This window comes from Petaurus breviceps, unplaced genomic scaffold (genome assembly GCF_028583685.1).
Source record: "Petaurus breviceps papuanus isolate PSGF00001 unplaced genomic scaffold, PetGlider_PUasm1.0 90895, whole genome shotgun sequence".
NCBI classification, from domain to species: domain Eukaryota; kingdom Metazoa; phylum Chordata; class Mammalia; order Diprotodontia; family Petauridae; genus Petaurus; species Petaurus breviceps.
The window spans coordinates 20,942,064-20,957,718 of NW_027187372.1; the positions used below are offsets into that span (position 1 = coordinate 20,942,064).

The following is a 15,655-nucleotide window of genomic DNA, read 5'->3' on the forward strand; positions in this document are numbered from 1 at the left end:
GTAACCCTACTGCAATGGCAGCCTTCAATGTATATTATGTTTGTCAAAGATGGCAGTGGCCACCTTTATGCCATGGGCCCTTCACAGGACTCATTTGACCCCTTAATATTTTGGTTTCATTCACCTTCCAAAATTGTTCCAAAACTATGTATATGGATTCCATTCTGTCTGAACAACATTCAACCATATGCAAGCACTACTTGTTTCTCCTGCTGTCAAACTAGTTCCATTTATTGGAAATCTGACATGTGGTCATCCTTCAGCAATCCTTAATAGTGTAACCCCTTTGCTTCCAACTGTCCTATGACCACTTGTCAGAAGTTCAATATACTGTAGTTTGAGGAAAGGAAAATAGAATCCGTGAAAGCCATCTTCTTTAGGTTTCTCCAAATATGATATGGTCTTTGAGGAAAAAGACTGGTTATAAGAAGAGGCTGTGGGAAAAGAAACCTGATAGAACAGGTGTTGTCCAGCAAAACACAAAGCAAACTGCTCAGTAAAATGATGAAGAAGAGGCAGAACTAGTGAATTGGTGATCCCTTCCAGAAATACCACAGCAGGAACCTCAAAGTGTAGACCTGACATAGGGCATTTGGTACAGAACTCGTGGGATTCTCTCATTATGTGTAGATCTTTACATCTCCATACAAGGATGAATAAGGCAAATGTCTGAAATAGCAGCAATACAAAATACCAATATATATCAGACTTATTAGCAAAAGACTGTGCTTTGTGGAGGGGAAATTTTTAAGACTATGGTCTATGTTAAATACATATTTTAGATTTACTTTTTTTTTCTTTTTAACACTTTTTAGTCTTTCCTTCAGCAATTGCTTATCAAGGTTATCTAAGGGCCTGGCACAGAGGGTTCAAAGAAGTTGAAAAGTCTCTACCTTTACAAAGCACAGATTCTCGTGAAGGGAAGCAACACATATCCAGAAAAATTAAATATAAAATGTATATGGATAAGCTTCTTATAGAAGGTAGCCCTTTGAGATGAGCTCTGAAGGAAGATAGGAATTTTATAAAAGAGTGAAGAAGGGAGAGTATTCCAGACCCAGGGCACAGCCTAGGCAGAGGCATGGAGAGAAGAGCTGGGATGTTGGACACAGGTTATAGAGTAAGAAGCAAGTTTGGTTGTTATATGAGTGCATGCAGAATGATGTTCAGTAATCTTAGAAAGGCAGGGTTTAAAAAACCATGTGGTCTCCTTTACTTTTTTTTTAAGACAAAGAAGCTAAGGTTTCTTTGTAAATGTGACTTTGTTCATTCAGAATTGGAGGGAAGGGAGACACTTGGATTATACAGGCTGAATTTTAATATCTTTTCATTAAAGAACAATAAGGCATCTAATGAACTGGGAAATGCTTTTGTGCTCTGTCTGTGGGCACAAAAATTTTGAATGAACAATATTGACTTTGCTCCTCACCCAAGCCTATAGAAGAGATTATTTTTCAATTCTTATTTTGCTTTGGTCTTTTGTTCTCTTTGTAAAGGAAGAGGGGTTTCTCTCTTTTAACCCTAACTTTCTTTGGTGGGCATTAGTGGGACTTGGGGAGCATTCATCGAGAAGGGTTACTTGTTTCCTTGTACTGTTTTAATTTCCACACAGAGAGCAACATTTGCTAGAGGAGATCTTTTTTTGTAGCTGCAAAGTGAGGCACTTCACCCTTAATGTTTTCTATATATAAAATGTGTCATAAATCAGGGAGCTATAAGGTCATTTGTTTGAGTTTTTCTTCAATTATCAATGTTAAAATATACTATACAAACAAGTGATTCTAAAATGGCAAATCCCTCAAATCAGCTTAACATCTTTCTCCATTATTCATTTCCCTGTAGTAAAAAAGTTTGACATAAAAATGCTATTTGCCATTAAATTGATGGTCTTAAAAAGGAGCTCTGAGAAATCATCTCAAGAATTTTACTGTAAGGCTGGCTCTCTCTAGATTAACTTTAGGACAATTGGCAAGGGTCATAAAGTTGAAGCCAGTGTGGGTCAAGAGATCTGTTTTCAAAAATGTCTATAACCTTAATTTGTTCTTTCCCACAAGCTGCCTACGTATATTGCCTGCTGGAAAAAAATGATTTCTTGAGTACAGTCATTATTTGTCAGTAGAATAAAGGTGTCTCTATACTATTTCTCCCTAGGGCTAAAGATTCCTAGGTATGACAATGTTTTCTGAAACAGTCTAGGGAAAGTAGTTGGAGAGACATGTCTCCCAAAGTGAATGAAACAATTAAATCAGAAAGGTAGACATGTGAATGAGGGTCAAAAGACAGCTTGGATAACAATTCACAGTTATTTTGTCCATAAAAACACTACAATTTCTTCGTGTCAACTTCAATACAAAAATGCATCAACAGGTATATTGAAATATTCAGTTCAGAAGGAGGAGATTTCAAAAGAAGCAAAGATAAATGGGAAGAAAGTTCAAGAAAGGGGAGAAAAGGGACAGGAACTGAAAGATGAAGAAGAAAAGAAAGATAAAGTGAAAAGATCAGGGAAAGGGGAGAAAAATGTGGGCACACAGATTGAAGCTATGGAAGGGAGAGATGGAGGAAAAGAAAAAAAGGAGAAAGACAGAGAGATAGTAAAGTAAGGAAGAAATAGAGAAAGAGGAGCAAGAACAGAAGGGAGAAAGGAGATAGAAATGTTGAGATGCTTTGTATTATTGCACTCCAATTCTAATAATCATTTATGAAATTTTTGTGCACCAAACTATGCAAGGTGATGAAGATATGAAACTTAAGTGAAAAAATATCTCCCTACTTTTGTGTAATTCACAGGCTGTTGGGGGACTAGCACATGTAACGAACTATGTCTATCCATGATCATTTGAAGAGAGAGGTCAGGGTGAACAATTAAAAAGATGAGAAAAGTTTCCTCCTAGGAGATGGCAGTTGAGCTGAGCTTTGAAAGGCATAATGTTATTTTAGCATTGGTACAAAACCCAAGAAACGTACCATTTCCATGCTCGTGTTTGGGGAAGGGGTTAAAATAAGCACTGCTGAGAAATAAAGGGGCAACCTCTCAGGGTCTTTCCCAAAATAGGTAAAATATCTATTCAAGATATTGCAGAAAGGTTACTTCCAACTATACTCTATGATTTTAACTCATTTGATTGATTATTTGATTTTAGTGATTTGGCATTGCAGAGATAGGGCTTACGAGGTGAAACTAAAAAAAAAAAATAGATAATGTATCTAGTATTGAAATCCTTTCAAATGACCCACTGAAACACTTAGAAGATGTGAGGTCCTTAAAAGATAGTTCTCCTTACTTATATTCCCCTTTTCTTTACCACTTCCACATATATACCTGTACTGCAATGCTAGCTACTCCAAATCTGAGACTTGAGAAATGTATTTTCCAGGGCTAAATTAGATGTAAGGAACAGACCATTTCCCCACGGTGATCCATATTTTCTTAGGTTTGGATTCCACTTTAGATGACAATTATAAAGTCATACGCAATTAAAAAGAACTTTGATTACATAGATATATGAGGGAGACACGTGAGAGAATAGGTAATGTGGAAGAAATCTGGTTGTTTTAGTGAACTACAACATCAGTGGGGTCATAATGAGACACGGCAGCCAAATTATCTAATTCATTCTGTATTTTATTAATAGAAATAGTAGAACTGGAGGAAGGGGGAGGAGAGGGATGAGAAGGCTGATAGTCCTGTTTTATTCAGTCTTGGCGAACCCTCATCTGGTGTGCTAAATTCACTTCTAGGTACTGTAATTTAGGAAGGACTTTGAAAGTCAGAGGAGAATAAAAAGGATGATGACAGGATTGGAAGTTATGTCAGAGGAAGATCAGTTAGCAATCATCATGGGTGCCTCTACTGTGTCTCCTCTCATTTTCTTCTTAACTTTCTACAATCTGGTTTTTACTTATCTGAAATTATTCTGTTCAAAGTGACCAATGACTTATCATTTGACAAATCTAAAGACCTTAGTAATCTAGTAGTCAGTATCTTTATACTTTCTCAGGGGTAAAGACTACAAGGGCTGATCTATGGCTCCTTGATTTATAATGAGAAAGTTCTCCAACAATCTGAGGAGTGACCAACTGGTAAAGTGTTACCGTATCAAGGTCATCCATAAGTAAATCAGATAGTTTTTTTTTTTATAAAACTAACTCACTTTGTTGATGCCATTGCTTTATTTATTGCTTTCCTACAAAGAGTAATGAGTCCATGTTAATAACTTCCTTGTGATCCTTCCCTTTCAGAAATGTGCACAGTAAAAAATTACTTTGATAATGGATTCTTCTCTGAATCAAAATCACGTTACCTTCTCAACACAGCAGCAAGATATCAATGTAAAGAAGGATATGCAACAATAGATGGAAAAAAAGAGGGATTTATCAAATGTGGGCAGCAAGGATGGTTGAATCAACCAAAGTGTATCAGTGAGTAATTTAATATTTTATTCACTCTCTTCCTGAATGTAACTAGGGATTCACCTTCTACTGTACTTCATGTCTATGAAATGAATTGTTTCATTTGAAGCCATAAGATGCAGATATTTTCTAGATAATCTTATTTTAAATACTTTTAATTTGAAAGGCAGCCTAGAATAGCGGGGAAAAATATTAGCACTAAATTGCTCTCTTCCTAGATGTCTGGTTCTAATCCTTTTTCACTGCTAACTAGTTGTGCAACTATAGGAAAGTTATACAGCCTCTCTAAGCCTCAGTTTTCTGGTGTGCAAAATGAGGAGTCTGGACAAGAAGATTTCTTGCAGCTCGATTTTTATATGTATCTATGAGTGTAATTCTTCTGTGGTAGATAGAATTCCTATCCAAATAGGAATGTCCTATCCAAATTCTTTCCATGTAAATGTTTCTGCCTTTCACTAGGTTTAATTAGATTAGCCAAAATCAATGAGGCACTGCAGGAGATTCCTGGCAAGGCACAGATGTCATTGGATTTTACTGTTAGGCCTCTTGCATTCTCCTCTTTTGCTGTTTCCCTATGCCTTATTCTCCAAAACTGTAAAACTGATCATCTACTCTCTAACAAAAAGAAAAGGAAAATGAAAATACAGGTGATTATATGTGGTGCAATAAAGATTGGAGGTTGAAAGAAGTGGATGTGGTTTTGTAGCTTTCAGGTCCTCAAGGGAACCAGCCAAATCCATGCCTTTGATTCCATTTGATTGGAGATCCTAGTACTTTTTATGATTGCTGTAGAATCATAGAGGCCTACATATGGAGGTTTGCTGAAGACCTAAACACAGTCACATCCCTTTTCTTTTATCCAGGAACATGCTAGTGATTTTTAGGCACAGGGAGAGTTTAGCATAACAATCCTTGACCTCAGTCTCTTGTCCATGCCTTTCCTTTGACTTTACCCCTTGCTTTACTTGCACTCCTCATTACTGCCTCTTAGAATCACTAGTTTCCTCAGAAGCTCATCTCAAGTATCACATAAAGCCTCTTTTGATACCCTCTAGCTATTAGCGAATTTTCTTCCCAGTCACTTTCTATTTTTGTATATACTTTGTATATATGTAAATACTGACTCCTCAATCAAATATAAACTCCTTGAGACAGGGATTATTTCATTTTGATCTTTATGTTCCCAATTCCTATCACAGAATCTGTCTCGTAGTAAGTGTCTAATAAAACATACTACAAATAAAGGTTTAATTCAGATCAAATTTATTATAATCTTTCCAGAGGTTCTAATCTTGGAATATCCCACCTTGTAACACATTTCTTCAAAGTAAGAAGTAGATAATAAACATTTATCAATAATGTACTCTATTGCTTGGAGTCCTAAGGAATAAATTTAGCTCATATTTTATAGTATAATTTTAATTTCTTAGTGTGACACTTGAATTTTAGTTTTAGATTCTGCCTTTTTGTAGTTCATGAGTAAAAATTTCACATATTACAATAGATTTTTGTATATCAGTACAAAGCTAAAAGAACTCCTAGAAACCCTCTAGTCTATTCCCCCTCATCATATTCAAACAGATGAGCCACCTGAGGTCCATGGATCTTTTTTTTCTTTTTGGAGTAGCAATTGGGGTTAAGTGACTTGCCCAAGGTTACATGGCTAGTAAGTGTTAAGTGTCTGAGGCCGGATTTGAACTCAGGTTCTCCTGACTCCAGGGCCAGTGCTCTATTCACTGTGCCACCTAGCCACCCCAGACCCATGGATCTTAAGTGATTTTATTCAAGATATCAACATTAGGAGGTAGTGAATTTGAGATTTGAGCTCAGGTCCTCAGTTTGCAAATCCTATGTTTTTTCTACTTTGTCAATGAACACAGTTCTCCCCAATGACTAAGTTATTACCTGGTAGTAAGTTAGGAACACAATTACTTTAATTCTCAAAGATATGAACTAATTAATTACATTATTTCAGTATGTTAATTCTCAACTTCATCAAATGGCACCTTAGTATCTTGAAAGAGGAACATCATTACAACTAATCTCTTAACATTTTACTTGGGCATTAAAACCAAAAAAGTCGTAGATACTTATATCTACAGAACTTGTAAACAAAATGAGATTTCTGTTCTTTGTGATTTATGTGCTAAGCCCACAAGATATCAAATAAGCATTAGATATGTACTCTTTTTTGACTTCAGATTTCTCTTAGAGAAACTGACAATCCATATGAGTTGTCTTCAAAATTCTGTATTTAATTCAGGTACAGTCTTAAGAAATAGACACTAAGTGGTTCAGAAAACTTTGTCCTCTGGAAAACATGCACTTGGATAAAATGCTGACATGGATTCCTAGATTTCCAGAAAAAAATGGCAGAATACTCATTTATTGCTTAATGTATAGTACTTTATTCCATTTTTATTTTTAAAACTCATAAACAAAGCCTTAGCTTTCTATAAGGTCTGATTTGCTGAGTTGAAATATGCATGAGGTTACTTGAGAGATATAATTCCAACTTTGTTTTTTGGTTTAGAAATTTGTGATATTCCACAATTTGAAAATGCCAGATACAAAGGAAATAAGGCATTTCTGAAACTTAATGAAAGATTACAATATGAATGCATGGATGGATATGAGATCACAAGTGGGCAAACTACAGGTGTCAAAATATGTAATGCTGATGAGTGGCCTGCAATAATTGAATGCTATGGTAAGCTACTTTTCCTGAATTAAAAAAAAATGTTTTATATATTTCAGTTTTGGGATCATCTGACAACATCAATATTTTGGTAGTAAGGACTGTGTTTTCTAAGTCATTACTCTTGCTCCAGAGGGAATAGAAGCTACAGTATCTACAGAGGGAGTTGCCAGGTCAAATTTCTACTAGAGTTTTACCTCTGGACAGTCAGTAATTCCAGGATTAATGCTCATAATATAAGCTATTTCCTACACAATTATGCTGGATAGGAATGGATAGACTTTTTAGTGATCAACCTAAAGATCCAGCAAATAAGAATGCTTTGGGGAGCACTGAAGGCATTCAGAGGAGTCAATGGATAACATATGAACATACAAACCATTTTCCAAATGTTTCTGAACAACTCCCTAAAATAAATTCAAGTGTTAATGCTCATTATCAAAATGTTCTTTTTGTTCTGGCTTTTTTATGTGGATACCAATACCACAGGGAGTTTCCCTAGATGCCTTGTTGAAGTTTTCCCTTAAATCTCTTCACCTACAAGTTGTTGTAGGTTTGGCTGTCTTTGCAGCTTCCAGTTAACTGTTGGTCCCAGTGATGATTACTCCATCTTCATTAATTAAGATGTCATTATTTTTTTCTTTATGCCATTAAGTTATTGTATTTGATATTAAAAATTGTCAGTTATTCATATTTTATGACTCAAGCATTATGTTTTTGTCACAAATCGACTGTCCTTTAAATTTGTGGCTTAAGAGGTGTGTTTCAGTCATTAAAAATGGTTTACCATGTCTTGAGAGTGGCACAAGATTTTTTTCCTTTGGAAAACATGTCCAACTTTATAAGTCAGTTGTTTAGATCATGTGTGAATACAATTAAAAATATAAGGTGTTATAAAATAAATATCTTTCTAGAATCATATTTCTGAGTATTATATATTTGTAGTTTAAATCAGAGCATATATGTATGAGTGTATACATGCACACATATAAATACACACCCTGTATATCTATGTATGGCATATTGTGTTTGTTTTCAATAAGTATAAAGGACTATATATTGTACAACAGTGAGTTCTGGTTTTGGATTTTTTAACTAATGGCTCTGTGATATTTTAATTTACTCATCAGTCAAATTAGGAAATTGAAATATATGATCTCTAAGCATAAAAAATATCTTTTTCCTGTTAAACTTATAATATTATAATTTAAATAATAATCCAAAGCATATATTTTGTAAATTGTCTTCCCCAGTTGATTCTACCAATCCTGAAATTGAATTCTAACTCAGTCACTTAATTCTAACCCACTTATAGATATTTATCTTTATGTAAATTTTTGTTTCCTATGCATCCTCTCTTTTCTTTCCCCTGGCCATAAGATTATTTAATCTAAAGAGACCTGCTATTTCCAGAAGGATCTTATGTGAAATGGTATGATATTTTCCTAGATTGTTAGCTCTTTGAAGGTAGGAACTAAACTTTTTGATAGCCACTACTTAAAAATGTTTTGAATCATAGTATATTTGTTGAGCAAATAATAAACTTCAAAAAGTTAAAATATTTATTTTGCTACTTTATTTTTAGAAAAAACATGTCGTCTCCCTATTCTACAAAGCAATTTACATCCCAATATCAAGCAACACAAATATAAAGTTGGAGATGTGCTGACATTTCGCTGTGGAAAAGGACTAAAACTAGTTGGACCACTTTCAGTGCAGTGTTACCACTTTGGATGGTCCCCCAGTATTCCGACATGTGAACGTAAACATTTCTTCTCAAATTGATAACAACAATGGAATTAGTGAATATGATCTTGGCACAACTTTGTATCTTTGTTCTAGCTTTCATATAGTATATTTTAGATTAGCATGTAATCATTTATATCTGCCTTAGTTTACCAAGAAGACAGAAATCAGTGTTGGAAGAGGAGTGATAAGGACATTCTTGATAAAGACTTTATTTTCACTTCAGCATTTGAATTTTGCTATTTGTAGAGAAAAATGCCAATCCAAAGAGGCCAGTGAAGTTTAAAAATCATTTTCCTTTCTATACTGAGTATGCAAATTGGGTTTCTTATTTTTTAATATTGTATATGGACTAGAGGAAATAATAGACATTATCTCATAGTCAGTCCACATTAGCATGGTTAAATGATTTCCTCCCATTTCATTCATTAGTATGTGGGTAGGAGTGGAGGAAGTCCATGGTGGGAGTAATCCAGGGTTGGGGTGTGGTGAGATAGGGGCACCAATTAGACAGGTAACTAAAGGAGCCCACAACCATGCCAATTTAATAGAAGTGGCTCTGTGGTAACCAAGTACATAGGTTCTTTTGGATTAAGTATTCTGTCCATCTGGGATTAACAGGTATGGAAAAGAATTCAGTCAATGAAATTTAGAGTCAATTTTAGCCTATCACAGAATAAATTAGTGTAATGTAGGACAGATATATAGTGATTTCTCAACTAGTAGAACACAGAACTCACTGATAATCAGGAATTGACTCATTGCTTTGTCAGTGTCTGGGTAGATTTGTTGGTAATTCGTGTTGTACTTGGTTTTCCCATCCCTCAACCTAAGGGAAGTGAGCAGACTGCCAGTTCAGCTCCACTGTCCTCCACTGGATCTCTGCGCTTCCCCAGTCAGGTCACCTGCACAGAGGTGGGCGGGCTTCTGGGTCAGGGATACTTGGCACTGGTGGAATTTCAAGGTGTGTACTGACCAATCACTGTTTTTGGCCTCTGCAAGTTTCTGCTTATGTAATACCTAACCTTTGGCCACATGGCCTTCCTTTAAAAGCTGAGGTTTTACCTAAGATCACTGCTGTACAACCTGGGACAGTGGGGTGGTACCTCATCAGCCTGCCATGTGGCCTGATCAGGCAACATGGCATATAATAAAGGGTCTAATTCTAAATTGTTACTTGAATCTTGCTCGCATTTTCTGGGTACAACATTTGTTTTCAAAAGATGGCTGGCTCAATTCCCCTAGGCCTAAGAACTCCCTATAGGCATAATGGCAATTGCTCTCCTATTTGTATATTGGTTTTGGCTTCCCATATTGTGCATAGCAAGTCAATTGGAAAGTCTTTAAATTGCCCAGGTCATGACTGACTATAAAGATCACAGTGCATAAGGTGACTGCAGGGAACATCTAGGAAAATGAATCACTAAAATAAATGGAAATAGAAGGATCTTATAAAGTCTTTTATGCTACTCATGTAATATATGGAGATGTGGAACCAGATGACAGTAGAAGCACATGGATTTAAAGTTGTTTGAATGACTGAATGTAAAAAGTATATTTCAGTTTGATGTCATCCTGGAAGGAGGGTTCCAGCAGAGTGCTCCAGGGATCTGTACTTGGCCCCGTCCTAACACTTTTATTAGTGACTTGGATAATGACCTGGATACCATGCTCATGAAATTTGCAGAGAAATAAAACTGGGCAGAGGTTGGTAGTTAACACACTTGGTGACAGAACTGAATATAATTCAATAAGAAGATTACAAGATAGAGTCAGAGGAACCAAGTTCAAATCCCAACTTTGCTATTTACTACTTGTGTACCATTATGCAAATCATTTAAACTCTTTGGTCTTCAAATGTAAAATGAGAGGTCTAGGTTCAATGACTTCTGAAATCTCTTCCAACTCTAAATCAATGATCCAGTAATCTATACAATTATAAAATTAATTATATGACCTTTCTGTTATAGAAAACGTAAAATGTTGTGAGCAACCTCCTGAAATTGTGCATGGGACACCTAAGGACACAGACAATAAGACATATTGTCATAATGATGTAGTAGAGTATAATTGTGATCTCGGATTTGTGAGGAGAGGACCTAAGAAAATAAAATGCAACAATGGAGAATGGACAACCTTACCTGCTTGCATTGGTAATGCAATGTAAACTGTATTTTAAATAATTCTATTTTGTCCATGTGTATATGCATTCACATGTGAATGTAGAGGAAGAGGGTTATTTTTTTTTTAATTTTTGAAAGACAATTTAATCATATTTGTTTCTAATTTACATAGAGGAAAAAAGAAGATGTGCAGAAGTACCTAAACTTGTCCATGGTCATGTTCAGACTCCTAACCTGTCATATTCCCATGGGGCCTCAGTGGAATATGGCTGTGAGGAACATTTTACAATGATTGGAAGCAAGATGATTACCTGTAATCAAGGAAATTGGACACGACTCCCTACATGCATTGGTAAATGAGACTTTTTCAGAGATTTGATGTTATCAATAAATATTTACATTTCTTTATGATATCTAAAAAATTATAACTGCAAAAATATTCAAAGAATGTCTCATATATGATATGTTATTAAGTAATAATACATTAATTAGCTAATTAAAAATTGTTAAAAATTATGTTAAAAATATGTATGCTTCCAAATTTGATAAACACATACTACTCCCAGAGCCTTTTGGACTATAGTATGTCTGTATTTAAAGCAGTATAAATCTAAATTTCATCTAGAAAATATTTATCTCATAAAAAACCTATCCACTCATTTGACAAATTTTCATGTCATGAAGTATTTCTTAAAATTAAAACCTCAAAAGGATCTTTCACTTATTGTATAGTTGATAGAGTAAAAAAAACATTTCATAAACACACATATAAAAATTCATTTCAAAGGTATCTTGTTGGACCATGTAGTGGTCTTCAAAACAAGAAATGAACTTTAGAAAAGAACTCCTTAAGCTTCTGCACTCTTGCTGAAAATTATTTTGTGTGTTTAAGTGAGCATCGGAAACTGTTGTCCTCCTATGTAGATTATCTTTTTTTCCTGCAGATCTCTCAGCTGTCAACAATGCTCCTTCGTGAATTTTTGATTATCTTCAAAAGTATTGGAAAAAAGTATTGGGGCTGAGGGTGCAATTGCCATTGCAATACAATGGGCAAAATGTCAACTTAGGCTGGTTGCCTTTAAGTCATATATCCTAGCTGTTGGTATGTGAAAATGAAAGTTAAATAACACAGTGTTTTTCCACCTGAGAGAGGAAAAGTTGAGGAATGTGATTATAGAAAATACTTTCCTCTTCTATTTTTATTATAGAAAATACTTGCCCCTGAGCCCTGCCTTCCCCCAAACCCTTCTCTGATTTGACTTAATTATACTATGTGGCCTGGCATATAAATTGTTGGGGTTGGAATCCACAAAACTTGAGTCTGAATCTTGTTCTAGACACTTATTAAATCTTTTACCTTGACCAAGACATCTAACCTCTCCCTGCTTCACACTACTGGGAACACTATATATTAAAGAGAAAAAGAACTGGGATTCTGACCGAAAATAATCATACACAACAAAATTAAGCATAATTCTGAATGAAAAAAATGGGTATTTGATCAACTGTCAGACTTCCAGGACTATGTTTAAAAACAAACTGAACTTAAAGAAGATTTGACATACCAGAGCCAAGAGACACATAAAGTACATATCAAAGACTGATTATAAGGGATTCAATAAGGTCAGACAATTTACCTTTTATATATGTAAAATGTAAAACATATGTCTAAGATTGTCATTAGTAACCAGGTAGTTCATAAGAAAGATTGGGTTAGACCTGAGTATGTTATGACTTTAAAAAGTAAAACCATTCAGCAACAGTTTAAGAGAATAATTATTTTATAGAAATGAGTTGGAAGAGGAAGAATCAACACAGAGAAATTCGATGGGGAAAGAGGGCTGGTAACTCTGGTAACCTACTTTCATTGGGAATGGGTTTAAGAGGGAACAATAAACATATATCTGGAAGAGAATATTTTTTTTTAATTCAGAAGAATATAAATGGTAAGGGAATAGGGAGGGGGAGAGGATAAGGGAGAGATCTCTAGAGGGGAGGGAGAGAGAATAGATCATGGGGGTAATAGAAGGGTATTTAGATTTATGTGAATGGGAGGGTAGGGGAGCAATTCTTGGAGGGGGAGTAGGCTAAGTAATAGGAGGGAAAGGTAGCAGATAGAAGTAAAGTAGAGGAGTGAGGATGGATAGGAAATAAGAGATATGCACAAACATAAGAACAAAGATCAGGAGTAGAATTTGTTAGGGAAAGTATATTTGTGTGTGTGTGTATGAGTGTGTGTGTGTTTGTATACTCAAAGCTTCTACAAAATTCTGTCAGGTCTTATGGTCAAGTTCTGGACTGGATATAAAAGCTGATAGCTGTTCATTTTTAGTTTTCTTTATAATTGCTTCTTCTGCTATATTTTTAGACTTTACTGTTGCATTTTGATCTACTCTAGGTCCTAATATGCCACCATTTTCCCTATATTCAGTGTGTATGATTTTTAATTCCAATTTTTTGAGGGTCATTACAGAGAGAACTATCAAAGGAATTCATACTCACCAGGACTCACTGTCTAAAAAGTTTTCTTATTGCTATTATATTTAAGGGGGAAATTAATATAACATTGTCATAGGTTAAACTTTTCTAACTGCTCAGTTTACAGAAATATGACTATCACTTTTTAGGTTAATATTGATATCAAATATCTTGAGGTCAATGAGAGACCAATACTCTGGATATAAAGGGAACTGGTTCCTGTGGATGTTGTTTTCTGAATGACCTCCACAAACAGACTGTCAATTTGTTTTATGCAAAGGCACTAAGAAGTTATTGGGTGAATCACATCATTGCCTCTATTACTTTCTCTCTCCCAAAGATAAAAAAAGTAAAGAAAATCCCAATCGGTTAACAGATATTCTAATCATCAGGTTTGGGTTGTACTATATTAAAATTAAAGTTCATGTCATCCAATATGATCAGTGATATTTGCTCAGTGTATAGTTCCACTTAGTGGAAAGTTTTCCAAATTAAGATGTCATCTTGTTTGTTAGCTACTAACTTTGTTTACACTTTTCCTTCTACCCAACATGAGTGGAACATTACCTATCCCTAATGCCACACTTGCTTGTTAATACCTCTTATTCATTCTTCAAAACTCAACTTAATTCAGGCTTCTCAGTGAAGCTTACCTTGATACTTGCAGTTGGAATTAGATACTTGATACCTGTGTGTTGAATTAAATCAGTGGAATTAAACAAATAGAAACAAGGTGTGTGGTGGTAGAGAGGGGGTTGATCCAAACAAGTATCCCTCCATGACATATATCAACTTAGATTTAAAATGTACTATTACCTATATTTATTATATTTTATTTATGTTCTTAAATATTTCCCAATTATGTTCTAATCTGGCTAGGTCACCATTGGAGCCTGTGGACTGTATGTTTGAAACCTCTGATTTGAATGATGCATCTTAGTCATTACATTTTAAAATTTTGTTTTCTTTTTAGAAACAGATCAACTTGAAAGATGTGCATCAAAATTTTTTGAAAATTTACAAGTCAACCTATACCACAATGAATATAATAAAATTGTTGTTAATTATAGCTGTAGCTTGAACTCAGAATTCAGAAGTACAGAATGTAGCAGACATGGAAAATGGTCTCCTGAACCACAATGTCCAAGTAAGAGTGTTTTTTTATTCCCTGAAGTAAATTTTTCTCATCATAAAACTCCTACCTTCACCTGTACAAGAAGTGAAACAGAAAACTTAGAAAACAACAATAACAATGCAAGAGATTTCTATAGCACTTTAAGATTTGCAAATATTTTTTTTCAAAAGTATCCTGTGAGGTAGGTAGTGGAAGTATAGTTATCCACATTTTACAAATATGAAAACCAAAGCTTCAGAAAGTTGCTTAAACCATGTGAAGCCAGCACAAGCGCACTCAGAGCAACTGTCCAGGGACAGGATTTGTCCCTAAAATTTCTTTTTTACCTTCCATATTTTCTCTTCAGCCATTATTTCTCTTGATTTACTTCAATTCAGGTATTCCTTGATGGAGGTACCAAAAACCCATTAAAAGGTTGTTAGCAATTACAAAAACTTAAACAGAATGAGGTTTACTAATAACAATTAAGTTCCGGTATATAATTCACAGAAGTAACATAGAGCATTTTCAAATTGCTTTCTTAAATAAACACATCTTTTATGGGTAGGAGCAAGACAATTCTTTTTTTTTTTTAAGCAATCGGGGTTAAGTAACTTGCTCAAGGCTACATGGCCAGTTATTTCTGGGTGTGGTGCTGAGTATCTGAGCCCGGATTTGATCCAGGTCATTCCGACACTGGAGCCGGTGCTCTTACTCGCTGAGCCACCTGGCCACCCCTAAGCAATTGGGGTTAAGTAACTTGCTCAAGGTTACATGACCAGGTGTTTCTGGGTGGGTGCTAAGTGTCTAAGCCCGGGATTCGATCCACAGGTCATCCTGACACTGGAGCCGGTGCTCTTACTCGCTGTGCTACCTGACCACCTGCAAGACAATTTTTAAGATGAGAACAAATAATCTATTTTAAAGTTGAGTAGGAATATCATATAAGTTATGGTAAAATTTCCAGTTTCAAGATACACACACACACACACACACACACACACCACAATTCAAAAAGTTACTTTTACATTGATCAATACTTAACTTTAGTTTGTATAATTCCCTAAATAACCATGTGTTCAA

The 15,655-nt window shown here is 35.1% G+C and overlaps 1 protein-coding gene and 1 pseudogene across 1 annotated transcript in view; both read left to right on the plus strand.

Moving 5' to 3' along the window:
• The window catches only part of LOC138151035 (complement factor H-like), a 112,228-nt gene that overhangs the window by 67,764 nt on the left and 28,809 nt on the right, over window positions 1–15,655 (plus strand). The window contains exons 10-15 of the mRNA XM_069074470.1: window positions 4,243–4,422; window positions 6,947–7,123; window positions 8,697–8,873; window positions 10,828–11,010; window positions 11,153–11,332; window positions 14,432–14,605. Coding sequence (XP_068930571.1) covers window positions 4,243–4,422; window positions 6,947–7,123; window positions 8,697–8,873; window positions 10,828–11,010; window positions 11,153–11,332; window positions 14,432–14,605 — 1,071 coding nt within the window. The remainder of the gene's footprint in view (window positions 1–4,242; window positions 4,423–6,946; window positions 7,124–8,696; window positions 8,874–10,827; window positions 11,011–11,152; window positions 11,333–14,431; window positions 14,606–15,655) is intronic.
• LOC138151143 (large ribosomal subunit protein bL35m pseudogene) lies at window positions 15–576 on the plus strand (annotated as a pseudogene).